Below are 20039 nucleotides of genomic sequence, written 5' to 3'. Positions count from 1 at the left end.
TTTTAATAGTTTACATACCAATTATATCTTATATTTGCATTAATACACATTGTATAAACAGCCTTAGCTGTTTTGTCCGATTGGCCAGTTAAGCAGCTTCAAATAGGAATTTCAGCTTCTCAAGCTGAATCTTCTTTCCAATGTTTTAGGTAATTCTCAACAAAAACGTTTGTGCAAATAATTTGAAGTTATATTTCACAGAAAAACCCACAAATAGGTCAATCTGCGCATACTGAACTGTAAATAAGCGGGATTCCTCTGTAATTTAGACAACAAATAGCCTTTAGTTGTTCTCCAAATTCAGTTGCATTGTTTTCTTCAAGGTCTGCATGTAATTTCTGAATTATCCTTCTTTTATTTGGGGAGATTTTTCAGTTTGTAAAATCCACTGAACTGGATTCACTTCAGCAAAAGGAACAACTTACACTAAGACATCAGTTGTGCAGTCATCCCCAAAAAAAAGTAAATTGAAGACTTTCAAGTTTATGGTCAAAATTTTGATGATCTCTGTTTAATAATGTTATGATATAGAAGCCCTCTGAATGATTAATCCACCAATCCAACCAAACAAGGCAAACGGCTTATATAAATGTGACATTTCTGATTGTTTTCTAGAGGAAAAGCAAATGTCAGCTAACGCATAATTATTTGCACACCAGGTAAGGTTCATAACCTCTTGCCTCAGGCGTTTGAGATCATGGAGACTGGTGTTAGCTTAGCATCTGCTTTGACATTTTTACTGGTACTTCAGTGAATGGAAAAAAGGGCAACCTGGTCAACAAACAATGAAAAAGCAGCCGCAGTGTGGACTTCCACAGACAACCAGAGGTATTGACAGAGATCTTGACTGTTTTCAGAAATAAAGGGACACAACTGGGTTGATTGGTCTTAAAATTGAAATCAATACCGTTCCCGTTGCCCAGGTAGAAATATCCGTCAACCAGCGAGGCGCCGTTGTTGAAGTGTTGGGTCATGTGGTCCAACCAGTTGGCCTCCACACCTTTGATGCCTTCTTCATAGCTTTGAACCCGCAGAGGCACTTTGACAGTGTAGTATTTCACCTGGCCCTCTCGGACCGGCGGGTTGTTGTACAAAGCCAGCAGTTCCACTCCTGCTGAAGGAAGACAGAGAACAGAACTTTGTAATTGATTTGAATCGAGAATTTGCTGCATCTGAGGAAGTTTTTCTCAGCCAACATGAACCATTGCTACACACTGGCTAAAATCCAAAGTGTAATCCGTGTCTCTCTGGGAAGACTCTCAGATGCTAAAAGCTGCTCTGAATTTCTCAGTAAACGTTTGGCTCCAACACAGAAGAGCTTTGTTCCAACAGTATATTGACGAGCTATTGTAATTTAAAGTTTGATATCTAGTGCTTGGCTATTTTCAATCACACACTTGTCTAATTTCCTGAGACTTTGTTGCAATAACTTGGTAACTCTCCACTGGGTGCAGGCTTTTCTTTTCTTGTCCTCTGAGATGAAAACCAGGGGATTTCAGCCAAATCGTGAACAATCACAAGCAACGCAGCCAAGAAAAGTTGGCTGCACTGTTCATTCTAATCATCCATCAGCTGCAAATAACAGTTTGTGTGTTTCAGTGTTTTCAACGCAACTTTATTCCACTTTTTTCTCTATGTGATGTGAAATCTGTTTCTGCAATGCAGTAGATAATATTGTGTAAGGTCTGTAAATGTCATTATTTAAAAAAGCAGGCACTTATCATACAAAAACCATTATTTACAATAATAATGATACAACAAATAGGATATTTGGCAATAAAAGTCAAATGTTAGTTTAAAGGTAAATGAGATCTTGAGATGTTTTTTTGCCTCCTGATATAACTGCTTGTTTTTCAGGGCTCTTTTCATTGGTTGGTGCCAATGATTTGACATTTCTCACATCATCTGCATTATTCCTGTGTTGTCATTTTTCTCTCTACTTCCCTGACGGATTTTTTGCCAATACATTCTGGTGTTAAAAATATCTAATCTCATAAGATTAAAGCTCAATATTCAAATCCTCAAAGTATATTTTCTACCTCATCTAATGTTTTTTGCATTAACAGAACAAAAACAAAAAAGACTGTCCAGTAAGTCAGACAGGATTTTGCCTACAAAGCATGAAACTGACCCTGGTAAAATACGTTCATAACCCTGAGATCCCCAATTAGCGCACAGGTCCAAAATAGTAAAGCCCTGTTTATTTTAATGAGTTATCTGTTTACTACTCACTGTTAATAAAAGAGAAGTTCAGACTATGAATGCATATCAGGTGTAGAAATTGATATAATCCTTCAATTTAACAGTTAAATGAGTAACAGATGGTTTACGCAGAACTGAGGGGGAATGAGCAGCTAAAGCCTTAATCTATAACTAGAATATTCAGTTTCTAGTTATGGATCATCTTCAACAGTGGCTCTGTGGGTAGAGAAGTCGTCTTGCGATTGGAAGGTTGTAGATTCGATTCCAGCTTTCTCCTGCCACATGTCGATGTGCCCCTGGGCAAGGCACTTAACCCCAAATTGTCTACCGAGCTGCGTATCGGTGTATAAATGTGTGAGCGTTTGTGAGTGTGAATGGGTGAATGTGACTCTAGTGTAAAGTGGTCAAAATGATCGGATAAAGCGCCATATAAGTTCAGTCCATTTACCATTGAAACATCGTAACGCAAGTCTTTATAGCTGTGAATTAGTTGATATTAAATCAACCACTCAGCTGTGTTATAGTTATTGATAATTATATTAAAAAAAACAGTGAAATATCCTGTAAATCTTACATGTTGACATGTAGAGCAAGTTGATTCATATTTTTTTTAAAGACCCTATCTCGATATAAAAACAAACGTATTAGTTAATAGAGTCATTTAATGTATCTGAGTAGTTTGGTGAATTATGTGGTTGGTTCTTAAGCATGAAAAGGAGAAGTAACACATACTGAGGGCTGCTTAATATTCTGAAAAACGGATCAAAATCCCCCTAAGAAGTCGTGGCAAAAGCTGCATTTTTAAGCAGTTACTGAGAATAATTCATTATGTCACAACAAAAGTGCATCTGAATGCTTATAGACTAATAACTTCAACATACGAAGAGGTGAAGGAATTGATTTACGGTGTGTTGATTCATATTGTAGAAACACAAACACATAAAATGTAAATATAGAGTTGTTGAATAAACCACAAAATGGCTTCAAAGTTCTTTAAATTATCAGAAGAAAGCACCTATATTAAAATATGTAAATGAGCTGGAAGAAGTCATATATTAAGAGTCATCCAGAATTACATGGGATGGGGTTAATATTTGGTGTCTCCTGTCATAAACTGAGGGGCTTCGTGTAGAAAAGTCCTGTTCACGACAAAACAAAAACACAAAAATATTAAAATTAAATTAGGGGATGAAAAAATAGCATTTATCTTACAGTTGTTCAAATTAGCTAGTGCCTTCTGTTTTAATTGTAGAACCTCATAAATTAAAAAAGGTCATTTATATCAGAAGATTAAAACCTTTTTTGACCCTTTTGGATCATCTGAAGACTTAAGTTGCATTGTTTTATTTTATTTATTTATTATCAAACTTTTGCTGACTGATAAATGAGTTAGTGTCAATAAATTACATTTGTATGCAAAGAACTATAACGAGATACCTCCACCTGACAGGTGTGAAATAATAGGAGAAATGAAAAAGAAATACAATATGGGATTTATGACGCCCCGAGCGTGACTCACAAATACACCGAAAATCTTTCCCAAGGATTTTGCCTTCTTTGAATCAGACATGCATTGAATCAAAAGCAATTTGATAATTTTCACAATACAAGCCATCCTCTTCTTTTCTTTTAATGTCTTCTATAAATGATGTAACACTGCTGATGCAGAACTTAAAAGGGACCATTTTATTGTAACCGAGCTAATTCGTGCTATAACCTTGAATAATGCATTAAAAGCTGCGCAGCTAGCTATTGTTTACATCAAGAATAGATATGCATAATGCAGCGGGCCTCTGGAGAGAGAAACAGGCTCAGAAATTTGCCTACAGTTCGTTTTGACACTGTTCTTCACTCGAATCATACTAAATCAAAGCGCAAAAGAGTTTTAGTAGTTGTGATGCGAGCGAGTGGAATATTTGCTCAGCTTAGCTTTGAAAAAGCACAAAACGTGAGATGTGAGCCGGGTTTGGATCTGTGAGAAAACACTGCCAATCGCGCCTGGTAACATTTTCCCCTTTTCTTCCAATGCAAATGTCAGACTGTCATTCCCCAAGTGAACCAGATGGATGAGCAGCATGTGTGACGCTGCCACCCACTCAAACACACCAACACGCGCGCCGGTTTTGGATGGTGGTGTTTGGTAATGGAACCGTTGCTTCATCAATTTGGTTCCTCTGTCCGTCCATCCGTCAGCCAGCCAGCCATCCAGGAAGAATGAATCATTTATAACCATTTCTTATTTGGCTCCACAGACTGATGTGACAGCTGGTCCTCCTAATTCCTTAAATCTTTTTCATTTGCCCCTCTTGAGAAATATCAGATCAACGGCAACAGGAGGAAACTCACACACTCTTCCCGTTACCCTCCCAATGCTAACAATGTTACAACAGGGAACAATATGGAAAACAAATCTTAGACAACAATGTGCCTCCAACTTGCCAGAGCTTCCCCAGTCTAATCGCTTTTATGTTAACTGGTTTACGGCACCTTACACATCCATTAAAAAGTTACATTTTGAAGCATCATTTGAAAATTAAACTGTCTCCCTTTTGAATTCAAAAAGTAGCTAATAGCCGCCCTAAAACTTGATGAATGTGCTGCAAGACATGAGCTAATTTACTTACCTAGCCATGCGTACATGACTGTTGTGACTGCTTTAGGAAACAGGAACGACTTTGGACGAGCAAAAGATTACAAAACACACACAAAAAAGCTACAATTTATTTAGCCCACTTACTTTTTTTACTATTTGTTTAGATTTGGTCCACTTAGCCAGCATAAAACATAAAACAATAAAAAAGGACATTGGCAATGTGACAAAAAGAAGCGTAATTCACATTAAAACTAGATTCCTCATGGTTGACTCCGTTGCTTCTAATTTGACAGCCTTGTGGATTAAATTGCAACATAAACGGCAGAATAACAGACACTGGATGAAAATGTGCTTCCTGTCTGCTTCACAGCATGAACTATTTTCTGAGTTATGTCTGAATGATTTGCATGGTCTAATTATGTTGCAGCAAGGAAACTGCATTTCAGCCAGAAGGCTAGGTAACTTATTTTTTGAGCATGTGAGTGTTTTCAGCAGTTCAGAGGAAACATATAGAAACCACAGGAGGCGGATTGAGTGCTTTGCCGAGGGGCAATTTCAGCAGGACAGCGTGGGAGGAAAAATAGAGAAAAATAAGATAAGAAGTCTGTCTTCTGATGTCCATCATACTGGACTGTGAGATAATAACAGATCCACCCGAAGCCAGGCTTTCATGCGAAATTCTGTAATAATTCTGATGGAAATCTGTGCAGACAGACATCTGCCAGAACTCACTGCAAAATCACCGATATCAAAGCCTTGCAACTGTAACACAGGAAAACATGCAACAGGGATTTTGTTGGAGTTGCACAGTGCAGGAAAGCTGCAACAGAGACCTAATCTATGAATAAAACATAAAACAATAGGATGAAACTCTTGCCAAGATTATGAATTTGCTTTCATGAGCTAAAAGTGGTCGACTATATTGGGGTGATTAATAATAGAAAAAAAAAACTGCATTGGTGTCAGAGATTTCACTAGAGTCTCATTTCTTCCCCAAGATAAAAAGCAACTTAACTTTTCCTAAATCAATAGCAAATTTGATATATACATATTTTTTTATTCTGTAATTTCCACTGTATAAACTGCAGAGGAACAGATACTTTGCTACATAGAAGAACACAAGGTTTAATAATCTTTGATCTTTGAGATAGGACATTAATAGCCAACATAAATCTCTTAAAGCAGCCGCTTGCCAAGTTCCTTCCAGAGCCAGAGGGACCTCTTATGCGAAGGTGGCCAGTATAAGACTCTGTTCTAGCTCATAAAACAACAGAGGAGCATCATTAGCATTCAGGCGTTTTGCCAAGAGCAAGAACTGAAAGACATAAGTGTCACATTAAGGTGAAATTTCTACTTGTAACACATTTTTAACAATCTTTCAGACAACTATAGTGGTAGTTTCTGGTTTCTATGGTGGGAATAAGTACTTTGTGTTCAAATCAGTTAATAAATATACATTAGAGAAGAACATATGCAGTGAAATTAAAATTATTTCTAAAATTGAGACTTATCAAGCCACACGATACATTTATAACCTCATGCAAATTTTAGCTTCAGTTCACTGATCTTAGTTGGGCTGTGCAGTCTTCTGCTGCTGCAGAGCATCTCCTTTTATGTTTAACATGTTATGCATTCAGTTATGGCATTCTGCATTGCTTTATTGTACCAATCTATTTAAGCTACTGTTGCATTTCTATAATCTGGAAATAGCTATTCTCCTTTGATATCAACGTAACATTTTTGTCCACACAGTTAATGCGCATTGGACAATTTCTTTTTTTTCAGGCCATTCTGTGTAAAGCTGAAAGATGGCTCTGTGTGAAAATCCCAGTGGATCAGCAGTTTCTGAAATATTCAGAGCAGGCTGTCCACCCACAACCTGCCACAATCAAAGTTACTTCAATCCTCGTCCTTCCTCCATTTGGATTCTCGGTTTAAACTTTAGCTATTGGTCTTTGCCAGATCTAGATGGCTGAATTAATTGAGTTGTTGCCATGTGATTGGTTGAGGATGAACTTTTGTTCCTTATAAAGTGACTAGTAAGTGTTATTCCAATCTAGTGCAAAAAATAAGTGTTTTTTTTTGCTTTTTTTTGACAGAACAGTTTTAAATAAATGCAAAATTTGGGCAGAAAAAAAGTTCAGAAAAATCAAAAACAGTTTATCTTTCTGCATCTTCCTTAAGTACTTTCCATTTGTCAGATTTCTACCTGCTTGGCAGAAAATAACACCGGTAACATTTAATTTCTCACAGACTGTTCCTGCTCATCTAAATGACTTTGATCCCAAAGAGATTTTTCACGAGAAGGAATTGTCGTTTTCCCCAAGTCATCCAAGCGTTCCGTGTTCCCAGACTTAGAGGATCTCGCTAAAGCTCCGATCTCACTGGTGGTGTTTCTTTTTCAGCGGTAATCCATAGCTTTCTGCCAGCCTCAGCGCCAGCACTTGCACAGTGTTCACCTCAAAGATTTGTGGATTACCGAGGACAAGCCAGCAGCAGCAGCAGCAGAGACTCCTGGGCTTTCTCGGCAGGCTGGGCATTAGTAGAGAGGGACATGGGATTTTGGCAGACTCCTTCACCGCCCCGGCTGGCTGCGATGCCGGCGCTACTGGCATTGTCACAGAGATTTGGGAGAAGGAACGGGGGAAAGAGTGGAGAGAGCTGTGAAGCTGAGGGAGGTAGAGGACAAGTCAGTGGGGGATTATCTCACAGCAAAAAGCCCAGATGGACCACTGGGTGATGGTGGGCTGCCACACCATGTTCGGAGAACTGCATACATGTCAACACGTGATTATAAAGACCGAAAAATTACACAAATCTATTATATAACACCTAATAATGAGTTCATTTCAATCTAATAGCTGGTATACAATACACAAAGCTCCCTCTGGGAACGCACATGATGCAGACATGCATCATAAATAGGTTCAGTGACAGGATGGGAGCCTGTAGGAGGCGCTGAAAGTGGTGGGCGTCTCCATCTGTTAATCCCAGACACTCAAAGAAAGCTGAAACTATAAATGTGCAGGAAGAACAACTCAAAGGCGTGTAGCTGGCTCGCTTTCCGAACAGACAAAACGAGCAGCTTCAAAAAAAAGAAAAAAAAAACTCCCGGCATCATCAGCTGTGCGCAAATTTGTACGCTCCATAGCTTCGGTTATAAGACGACTCTCTTTGTGTTTGACAGAGAGAAGGGATTATGTCCCGAGGCGACACATTGTTGTGTAACGTTCTAGCAGTTGCAGGAAATGACACCTCCACAGACGCAGAGTGAGTTTTTTTTTTTTTTTAGGAGAAATCTGCAGTGGTATTCTTTTTTTTCTTAAACAAAAAAAAAAAGTAGAGTTGCAGACAAAAACACAAAGTTACAAAGATGGAGATCATTTGAGAAGTCAAATCTTTCAGTTTGAATACTTGTGAGGGAATGACAGCTCATTCTCAACCCTCCTGGCTAAAATGATGTAATCCACAGCAAATGTATCTGCTGTGAAACCAGCTACAAGTCATGCACATTTCATAAAGTATAAATCTGTATTTTTTTGACTGGAAATCCATTAGTACTTCATAGTGATATTAGTATAGTGGACATAATCACTGTAGCAGATGCAGCTCTCCTACATTTAAAGTTTTGACCTTTAATTACGATCCTCCATGATTTGGCCTTTCAGTGGAATTTGTAAGAATTACTGTTTGGTCATTTTGCTGAACTTTAAAGTTTAGAGCCCAGAGAAAAGCATTTGTGAAGTTTTACATGTTGACCTTTAATTATGGTTCCCCTTGTGGATTAATTAGTTCTGCTTACATTTAAAGCATGTAGTTACCCAACTGGCTAAACTATGAGTAAGTACTTAATCACGTTTAATCATGGGCATCTACACAAATACATTTAGTTTTATATGCCAACGCTTCCAGAAATGAAAACAACTACAAGTTGTGGCAAAATTACTAAACAAGGAACCACTGGACTAGTTGTAGGTGTATTTAGTGCCAATATTACATTGGTTAAAAGCAGAACAGTTTACTGAAACAAACAAGCAATGGATAGTACAATAAGAACGTCTTAAACAATCTCTTACTTGTCATAATTTTTGCATTCAGGCAACCAAACTTTCTTGTTTCTATTAAAGGGTTATTAATTAATAGTTATTTGGGTGCCTTGAAGGTACAACAAAGCCTTACTTTGTTCTTTTGCTTATTTTCTCTCCCTTATATTACTTTTTTTTAAAGGATTATTGAATAGGAATGTATGTATGCATTCATTCCTGCTCAAAATTGCTGTTTGAATCTGTATTTTAATATTCAGAATATTGTAATGATACAAAAACCTTGAAAATTACAGTCTGGTAAAGTATGTAACTTTGAAGATGAAAATATATAAGAACTGTAAAACTCTGGAGTTAATTTCAGTTTTGATCTGGCAAAACTTAAAGATTTGCAATTAACAAAAAGTCAGATTACTATCGATATACGTAACACAAGTTCGCTATTGCTCATTTTTCTGCTGATTATTTTGATCTCTTGAGGGTTTAATCAGGCTGAAACACCATGTTGGTGCACAAAACATGTAACAACAATGTCCAACTAAGTTCAGTTCATCTCATCAGATTGTCAAGGGGTGTTTATAAATCTTTTCCAAAATGTTCTTAACTCGTTTTTCAGAGGAATTGTTAAAATGCTAAAAACACCACATAATAATAGAAAAGGTTCTGTTTCCAGGGCTGGTTGGACTCTTTCATGTTTCTTTAAAGGGATGAAATTCAGATGCCATTCTTCTTCTATGGACATTTTCTTTAGGCCTAAAGCTTCTTTTCATCCACTTTCATATTTTTGACAAGGGTCAGAATTCACAATTTGCTGTCATGGTCAGCTATAATGACTAGATTCAAACTTAGTAAAAAGAAAAACCTCGAAATGCCTTTAGAAACTCTTTGCCTTGAACAGAGAATTAAATTAAGAGATTACAAACAGGTCTGGCTGCTTGGAAGCAAAGAAAATGAATAATCTCAGGTAGTTTAAAGGCTTATGCACGTGCTTCACATAGCATTCAAAACTGACGTAAATATGAGTTAATTAAACATCAGAATATGCTCAATGAGACTTTTCCATGATCTTATTGAACAACCACTGCAAACACACCAGCAGCCTTGGCAGTCTAAAAGGATTAATCAGGTAGAGAAGCAAAATGGATGGCTAGTTATGTTCCAGAATACATTTTTGGGGTATTTAGAAAAAACCTGAATACACAGAGAGCATAGTGCAATCACATTTCTTTTGCTTCCCAGCAGATCGTTTCATTTATCCCAGCATGCAGGTAATAATTACCTTGATTTTTGCTTAACAACTTCTTTCCTCTTAGTTGTGATGTGAAATTGTAACCATAGTGACCACTCACCATCACCTCGTCTGTGTCTTGGCCTCTCCTTTCTGTCTCCGCTGATGTCTTTGTTGTTATTGTGGTACGACGAGTCTTCCTCGGTCAGAACCTCGCTGTTCTCCGGGTCTCCCTCTGATAATGGAGATGCTGCCGGTGAGATGCCGTCCCGAATTCGCCCTCCGCCAGAACCTGAGTGGTTTTCACTGCTGATCTCGCTTTCATTTCTCTCCCTATCCAGTCGGGATGCCTGCGTGCCCCCCTCTTTGTCCGTACTGTCACTTTTTGCTCCAGGATCTGGCTGGTTTCTGGGGCTTGAGGGGTTTGATGGGCTGCAGCTACCCAAGGAGCCAAGGACAGAACTGGGGCTGGAGTGTAGAGACAGGGAGGGGGTCTCTGGTTCTCTGATCCGGGTGCAAGGCGCTCCGTATGGCTCCTGGACAAATCCCACAAACATCACCCCCTGGTCAGCGAAATCCTGCATCTGCTGTGGAGAAAAAGAGCAAAATAAAAATGATGAAGCTAGAATAATTGACAGAAAAGTTGCTGTAATGTTGTGATTGGTTCCATCCCTTGTATTGTGACGAATCCTGTTAACTCTGCAGCAGCCTGTGTGCATGTACTTATGGTTGACCTTAATATCCCAGATATCCCAAATTAACAGCTGTCTTTTTTTTGAAAACCATATTTAAAAAATGTGGTAATTATTGTGTTAACTCTCCTATGACCAATTTAAATGTGTTATAATTTGTTTTTGTGCAAAGGTTGTGCTTTCTGGTAATTCTTCTTCTGCTGCCATTTCTACTATGCAGCAGAATAAGTTTCTCTACAGCAAACCTTTGAGTTTAGTAAAGCGAATGCAGTAAATGTGGTTCAAAGGTGCCATCAGTGCATTATAATGATAATACAGCTTCTGTTTTTGCGTTTATTTCTTTTATAGAGTGATGACCAAAACCCGTCTTTAAGCTGCATTTTCTTATTATCTCTTGAGAAATGCCCGTCTCATTTCTTATCAGAAACCGCCAGGTGGCATGAATAATTTTGGCTTAACTCTACATTTTCTGTATGCCTCTTCTGCAATCACACAGCTGTTGATTCGATCAGGGACGCCTCGATGATCTTGACCTGTGTCTTATCCCAAATCTGGCGGCTCTGTTTTTCCTGTTTGTCATGTGGCATTTTGTGTCGGCATTGCGGTGCCGCTGCAGATTGAAACGTTAACTGTCAGGGAATGTTAATGATGCCATTCTCCATTTGTGCCTCCTATCTCTGAGCTGAGGCGGCCCCTGTTTCTATCTTGAGCCTCATTGGGAGGAGAAAATAAAAATCAAATCAAACTGCAGGTTATTCACTATGAAATTGAATTGGAAAACAGTCACTCTGTTCCCAGCCATATTGTTTAGCATCATTTAAATGCCGTCTGGCTGCTTTCACATAATATTCCCCATTCCGATATGTTCAAATGGAACTGCTGACATAAAAGGGAGCAACTGCTGCATCTCATTTTATGGTAATGCGGCCAGTCTGAGGTAAAAATGAATGGCTCTGACTGACTAATGTCAGTGCAGTTGATAGAACAATAGATCCAAGATGATGGGTTGTGCTGATTGAATTTACTTTTGGTTCCATTTTGGTTTTTGTCATCATCATTTCATTAAGTCCTGGCACTTGACAATTCAGAACAATTCAGAACAGATTTATTTCTCATCTTGGTAACACAAGCCAGAAGACAGGACGAGTGTCAGGATGGCAGATTGACACAAATAAAAGTGAATGAGAAACAAAATGAGTCTAAGCAAAAAAAAACAAAAAAAAAAAAACATCTGCACGACAATAACAAACAGTTAATGGAAATGGAAAAATAGCTTGTTGGAAATAGGAGAAGCAATATTCAGTAGAATGGAAGTAATGGCACAACATGTTACTAATTTTCAGGAAAATTAGTAACAAAATATCTATGGATGACAACAAAAGATGGAACAACTTTGAATGAACACAAGTTAACACGTCACCATCTTCTTTTCCTTTAGCGATGCCCAGAGGTCAATTTTAGAGGAACTGTCCATTCATAAGTCAACTATGTCTCATTGTATACTAAGTTAAGAAACAAACCGATAAGGTGGGAAGAAAATATGGGGACAGGAGTAATTGTGAAATACATCATAGTCCAGCAGAATGGGGAGGTAATGCAGAGTGAAATGTAGGACAGAAACTGCACTTTGAAGCAGAAAGCATGTCTGGATGACTATAGGGTGAGATTAAACTGTCTAAGACTGTATGGTAAGGATTAAAAAGATTTCTTGCCTTACAGGTTAATGGCTCCAGACAACAAAATGTGATGTTAGCATGCAGCTACTGACAGAAGCATTAGCTCCCCTGATGCTAAATGCTTGTAATGACTGTCTGGTTTTTTGCCGTTTCAGTTTTTAACAAGTCACAGACTCGGATCTTGAGAAATACCAGCTCATTATTTTTTTCTAAATGCCTCAAATTCTCTCAGATGTAATTGACTTCAGGGAACTTTGTCTTCGGTTTATCCCACATACTTGTATTGGATTTCAAGTAAGGACTTTGTGCAAGTGAGTCAATAACCTCCATTTTGGGGGTAGTTCTTTGCCAGCAGCGTTGCATGTTCAGGCTCATTGGCAACAACCAAGACCTTTGTTCTGATTACATTTTCCTTTTTCCCACATTCATCTTTCATCATAATTCCTTTCACAGTGACAAGAATCACAGTTCCAGATGCACAGAAGCCACCATCATTTTTCACTGTGAGGATGCAGTCTTTTGGGTAAAAGGCATCTCCTTTATTTCTCCAAACATAAGCAAGGCCTCTTATTTTGTGTTCTCTCACTTAAGGACATGCTTCTTTCACGCAATCTTTCACCAGGGTTTCAATAATGTATTTCTCTCTGAATTTAAGGGGCCTCTTCTGCAGAAGTGAAGATTTTGCAGATTTGCAACCTTGTCTTCCATTCCTGTGAAGAGCTTATGTGAGACTATATGTCTCACTCGCATAAGTCGGTTTTTTATTTTGCCGCTTTTGAAAGTGTCTTTATGGAAACATCCCTCACCAGTTTTCTCACCTCTGCCAGGATTGTTTTGAGCCATGTGACTCTCCTTGAATTTCTTAATGACACTTGTCTCTGCAGTTCTTGATATTTGGAAATGCAGAGAGACCTTTGTTCATCCTCATCGAGCTTCTCAAATTTGAACTGATTTCTTTTTGTTTTTTTGCATACTATTTCCTCAATTGATACACATTTACTAAAGTTCTTCCAATATTTGTAAGCCCTCAGTCGGTTCTTAATAGGAGGTATCAATTTTGTGGAACAACATTTCTGTGTGCAAAGTAAATTTATTTAAATCTGCAGAATAAATGTTTGATGTCTAACTGCACTTAGGTTATATTAGAACAATAATTACATTGCAGGAATGGGGACAAATATTTTTCTCAACTGTATCAGTAAAAACAAGGGAGTCCAAAACAGAACCCTGAGGAACATCACTGTGTCTAGTGATATTCTCAACCACAGAAATGTTCAACTCAAACAGTAGTTGTTCCTGTTTACAATAACTTTTATTGGAAGTTCTTGTCAATATCTGTGTAATGTTGGATCTTTTAGGCATTTTATTAACTCCATCCACTGTTCATAGTTTATTTTTTGGATGTTTTTCTGCATTTTGGTTCAATCGGTATCAACACTTTTGTGGTTTCCCTTGTGTTGGGTAAGTTTATACACTGAAATAAAAATGAAGGAAGACCATATAAAATAATTTTCATGGATTTAGGCTGATGAAAGTTATAATTAGGTATGAATCAGTGTCCAAACACAGCAAAGTTTTTATATTGGAAATAAGTGTAAAGCAGCTTAAAAGAACCTAAAAGGATAATATTCTGGGAATAGTAATGGTTTTAGTGAAATCGACTCTCGTGAATAGAAAAATAAATGAAGGGTAAAATTAATGATTTGCATTTTTCTGAGCCTCTTATTCTAAATGAACAGAGAGGTTTCACCGGCTCAAAGGGGATCGTCCTTAGGTCACAAAAATGAGGTTTCGAGGTTGAAATCGCATCATTTCTCTTCATTAACCAAAGCGATGCAGGGCACAAATTTGATGAAAAATATTCTGGGAGTAGCTTACCGTATACTGCCACTGGAATATCAACAGCCTGTGGTGAAAACCCCATTTCAATTTTGACTTGAGACCACATTTCCTATTTCCCCTGTAAGTTATTAAAGCAGCACCAGGAGGAGGTGTCTGAAGGTCAGGATGAAAACCCCGGAGAGAGACAGAGCAGGCAGAGATGACAGAAAAAGAAGCTGAAATGATAATGACAGAGACTACGTCAGTAAGGAGAATAAAGGAAAGATAAATGAGAGGAAGAATGAAAAAGTGTTGGAAGGGGGGGGAAAAAATAAGGAATTCAAGAGACCAAACGCAGAGAAAAACACTCTTTGTTTCTCACTCCTCAGCCACTCATCCATGTCCACTTCCTATTTAATAGATTTCTAGCAAGGCTTCCTGTTCCTCCTGCAGCTCAGAAGATTAAAATGATAACCAACAGTAATGAGGTCCTACAGGACTGTGGTTGCATGACTAATCGAAGGGCAAAATGTACATAAGGGTTCGGGGGAGAACCTTTAAAAGCCCACATCCTGGACTGTAAAACACAGACCAGGCAGGAGCTCTGAATCATAATGACGCAACATTTCCACAATAAAACAAACCATAAGCTACGTCATATATATCATCTGAAGTGCCATTTCAAACTGACTATTTTGCAGCAGTGAAGCAACAGCAGCTAAACAGTCAGTTTATTATTAAATCATCAGAAGGGGATTCAAATCTCTCTATTCTACTTTTATCTCATCCAGAGTAAAGAAAAACACCATTATTATATCCATTTTATCTACTTCAATATGCTCAGACACATAAAAGGAGCGTTTTTGAACACTATGCTGTGTTTTAAAGCCTTATTAACGCAGAATCCAGCTTCTCATCCCACAGAGTCTTTTAATGGATCACTTTATCCTGAGTATAGAAATGCATCTCTATGAGTTATCTACATTTACCCTGTTCTACATCTTAATGCTAGATTTATGCTAATATGCAAAAGTGAGGAATCATTTCTCATGTCTTTACATTACACCTCCAGAGCACTCGGATGCTCTTTATTCATTTAAAGCAGCTTCCATCAGTAGTTCTCAAGGCTTTCTGAAGGTATTTCTGTGGAATAGATTTCAGCACTTTACATCTGATTAAATTTATGGTTTTATCATCATATATTTGAGAAATACTTCAATTCCAAGTATTTTGAGAGCCTAATGACCTGCTTTAATTTAATTTTTTAAAAATAGTTTTGCACAGAAAATATTTTGGCACATTCCTTTGCAGCTATTACAACATGCCAGCATCGCCAGTCCTTGAAGGCTTCCAGATGTACTTCCGTTTTTCAGTTCGGCACTTTATTTTATGCCTTTGTTGTCTATTTTCAGTTTTTTTAAAACACACGCTGAACAATGCTGCCATGGAAAAATATAAACAAAGTGAGTGAAAAGACCTCTAGAAAGCATTTTTCCTTTGCTTCACTTTAAAAAAGTACCAAGGAAATCCATTTGGTTTCTTAAAATACTGTAATGTCACTTGCATTATTTATTCTCTCTACACAAATTCAGCAGTATTGATAATTTCCAATAGAAAGGAATATAAACCATTGTCTTGGTTTAAATCATATTTGGAAGATCGCGTTGTCATTAATAACAGTAAATCTGTCTTCTGCAAAATTGTAACAGGGATCCCACAAGGATCCATCTTAGGTCTGGTACTTTTTAGTTTGTATGTTAATAGTCTTTCTGAAATTTGTCCTGAAGTCAATCGCACAAATGTATGCTGATGACAGCATTGTTTATACATCGCACAAAAGCGGTATTGTTGTTAGTGAAAAACTTCAGAACAGTCTGCAGAGATTATCATCATGGCTAAAGGATTCTTGCTTAACTCTCAATACAAAGAAAACAAAGTGCATTTGCATTTTAATCAAGAAAACATCATTACTGTCCTTAAATATTCAGATCAATGGGGACCCTATTGAACAAGAATCACACAAAAAATATTTAGGAATAATTCTGGATGCTCAGTTAAATTTTAGGACCCATGTTGATAAAATTTGCAAAACTGTTAGATCGAATATAAATTGTTTTAAAATTATTAGACATTGTTTGACACTTCACTGTGCAGAGTTGTTTTTGACCTCACTGATCCTCACATTTTACCTATGGAGCTACTGTCAGGTCTCAGACTAATCAAACTACTCAAACCATTAGCAAGTCTCTATAATCGGGCCTGAAAGGTTTTATATCAAAAGCTGATTAGATTCCATCACTGTCACTTTTTGGCTAAATTTGGCATTTTGGATTTTACAAATTTTCTAAATTATAATGTATTAAAATTGATTTTTAAGTGTTTAAATGGACTTGCACCTACACCATTAAGCGATTGTATACAGAGACTGCAGGGCAACAGCAGATCTACCAGAGCAGCTTTGGATGGAAATTTTAAGATCTCCTTTTGAAGAACCACTTTTGCTCAAAGTGCTGCGTCTGTGAGAAGATCTGCAGCTTGGAACTCACTTCCTGTTCATTTAAAGCCTGTAACCAGTTTTAGTACGTTCAAAAATCTAAACTCTGGTTATGTCAAAAACAGAACTGTACCCATTTTTGATGTTTAACATTTTTCTGTTTGTATACATTATGTTGTGCTATTTTAATGTTAATCACTTCAATTTTTAGAGTTTTTTTTTATTTTTTAAAAGCCCAACTAGGGACAAGTGCTGCGAATTAGCTGTTGCTATTGCACCATGATGCAAACATAGGACTGCTGTTTTATTCAGTTTGTCTATGTCGATGTGTGTCTGTCCCTATCAAATAAACTTTAAAAAAAAGATATAATTTCCCAGTGTCTTGGCTAAATCAAGAGAAGTAAAATAAACATTTTTTAATTGTTATATTGTAGTATAATTGCTGTAAACCAAAAGAATAACTAAGTTTTTTCCAAATGAATCAAGATAAATATTTAGAGAAAAAAAAATCTCCACAACTGTTTTCAGATTTTCTTAATTAGATTATTAGCATCATGATCAAATCAGAGCAGAAATAATTGGAAAAAAATGTCAGATCATATTATCTGAATAACACACCTGAGAAATTCAGGGAAATTGTTTGAATTAATCTAAAATCTGTTTTCATTTTTTCTAGGTTTGTTCCTTGTTTTGCTAACCTCTCTTTTCCTCTTCTTTGTCTACTCCTTAGCTTCCCACTGATTCCCCTGCATCTAATCATACATAAACTGCTGTGAATTAGACCCTAATCGGATTAATTCACAGCTAAAACACTGGGGCTCTGACATGATGAAAACTGTGATTTACCTGTTATCTTTGAGGCTGATGGCTATTCTGGAACAAAAACGGAGCGATCTAGATTCAGCCAGACTGGCAACAAAATCAAAGCCTTTAGAGTTTCCTCTTTAATTTATTACTGACATCTCCTGGAGTACCCACGCTTTGCCACCTCCCCCATGTTTTGTTATGTTTAAAGTACCAATTACATAAAATAACTATTATGTTGTCACTCTTCTAAAATAATGTACTTTACTGCTTAACCCCAAGTGTTCACAGACAATCTGGCCTTCAGCTGGAAACTATGAAAAACCTGAAACACTTTAAACTTAAAGCAGGGACATTTTGTTTTAAAAATGTCAATATTGTTACATGGCAGTAAATATGCAGGAGCTTTTCACATGAACTTCACACCAGAATTTAAAAGTTCAAGTAAAACACAAAATAATCTGTGAAAAGGCATAAAAAGCTCAAGAAATCAAAAAACAAAAAATCTGTCAGAATTTAGAAAACAATCCTGCTCTCAATCTCTGCACGTTATAATTAGCTGTTTTCATCTTAAATGTTGGACTTTAAAATGCAAACCGAGCTGTTAGTCTTCGTATAACTGTAAAAAAGGAAGAATTGAGAAATTCAAATGAAATTTTTCTATACAAATCTGAACATGAATGAGTTCTTCAGCTAGACAGAGATCCATAAGGCTCAGTTGGAAACTCTCAATTAGTTTTGTTAAATAAAATAGAGATGTTGCAGGGGCCCACTCAATGATAGATAAGACTGAAAACTGATTACAAAAATTTGATTATCACCTTCCTAAATCATTTTTGCCAAAAGTGATTCTGGCATAAAAATTACCACCTCTTTTGTTGGCAAAGGATGATTTTCTTCATTTAACAGATTTACACACACACACACACACACACACACACACACACACACACACACACACACACAAAAAACACCTTCGGCAAAATAAGACGCAGACCATTGTTGTCATTATGTAAGATTTCCAAAACTGAATATCGGAGGTCAGAAAAGTCCTTCAATCCTTCAAAAATATCAAAAACAATTTGAAGAGAGTGAAGATTTTACCAAATCAATGCATTTAACAAGCTTCACGGTTAAAGATGTTTGAAAGTTGTTATGAGCAAGAAAAAAAAGCTTTTCTATTAAGTATTCATTAAATTGGCATAATAAGTATTTCACATTACTATTTATAAACTTATGTATGGATTTATTTGTTTTTCCACTTTATAGGGAGGTATTACAAACTTCTGGTGGAAATGTGCTCAGACGGCTCATCTGCATGAATATATTTGCTCTATCAGCATTCACACAGTGGGACATGTTGGCATTTTTCTTTACGCATTATTTGAGTTGGAGGTATTTTATTCTCTCTCAGTAAACAATCTGTTACTTTCCCCAGTTTAGGCGATAAGCCCTTCTCCAGCCTCCACTTCCCCCATCATCCTTTCTTCCTGCTTCCTCCTTTCTAGTGTGGACTGACAAAACCTTCAGCTTGGCGTTTGCCAAGCAGTCCTACCTTCTTTACGTAGCCCTGGATGAGCTCGGGAGTGGGCACCTGCTCCGCAGACAGGCACTCTTCCAGCAGTAGCTTGTTTGGTGGGCAGACTGGCTGGCTCCTTTCCACCCTGCACAGACCACAGTGGGTTGGGGGTAGAAGGACAAATCACAACGAGTTCCAACCTCTCAGTCAACCAGGCCACAGGAAAGATCCAAAGAGGAAGCGAACGAGGCATCTACACACATCCAAATGCATAATGGCAGGCTGGGATTATTAAATTGCAGTCATAATACTGCTTCAAAAAGGCATCAAACACACAAAGAAGCCCTGTATCAACAAATTACAGTGCATCAAGATGCTTTGTTAATGTTATTGCTGCCCTGTGGGAGGTGAGAGGGAAAATACACTCAAGTGAAACAAAGATCCACACGAATAAAAAGCACACACGCGCACACACACGCCTACACACGCGCGTGCACGCACACACACACACACAGCACACACACGCCTACACACGCGCGTGCACGCACACACACACACACACAGAATGGAGGAAATTCAATGCAAATCCAGTCTTCATGCTTTCTCCTCACAGACTTCCCTGCTGAGGCCAGCAAAGTATTTTTGAAGAGAGGATGGGGGGTAAAAATCTATTCATATAATGCTGCATTTTCCTTCTATGTACAGCTGAGGAAATCCCAGAGCTAGGCCAGAGGAGAGTAATGCTCCAGCTTCTATCATCCCTGCTTCTCATCCTGTTGACAAGTGAAAGAAGCCCCCACACCCACGGCTTCCCTTAGCGTGCAGCAGACCGTGTGTGTGTGTGTGAATGTGTGTGTGCACTCTCAATGGCCTCTGGCTCTACATGGACACCTGATGTGAGAGAGGTCAAGAGATGCATGCATGCAGGCTGGTGTGACTATTAAAGGTCGAAATAGAAGTTTCCTAC

General features: G+C 37.8%; 1 protein-coding gene across 4 annotated transcripts in view; it reads right to left on the bottom strand.

Annotated features, from left to right (window-relative positions):
• The window catches only part of rftn1b (raftlin, lipid raft linker 1b), a 140297-nt gene that overhangs the window by 46405 nt on the left and 73853 nt on the right, over positions 1–20039 (bottom strand). For 2 of the 4 annotated variants that reach the window (XM_017309612.2, XM_008431182.3), the window contains 3 exons: positions 19109–19217; positions 10188–10653; positions 908–1114 (listed from right to left, as the gene is read on the bottom strand). In XM_017309612.2, coding sequence (XP_017165101.1) covers positions 908–1114; positions 10188–10653; positions 19109–19217 — 782 coding nt within the window. The remainder of the gene's footprint in view (positions 1–907; positions 1115–10187; positions 10654–19108; positions 19218–20039) is intronic. The other 2 variants (XM_017309614.2, XM_017309613.2) reach the window with 2 other exon arrangements.

This window comes from Poecilia reticulata, chromosome 16 (assembly GCF_904066995.2).
Source record: "Poecilia reticulata chromosome 16, P_reticulata-male-v2, whole genome shotgun sequence".
Taxonomy (NCBI): domain Eukaryota; kingdom Metazoa; phylum Chordata; class Actinopteri; order Cyprinodontiformes; family Poeciliidae; genus Poecilia; species Poecilia reticulata.
This window is presented reverse-complemented; position numbering and strand designations above follow the sequence as displayed.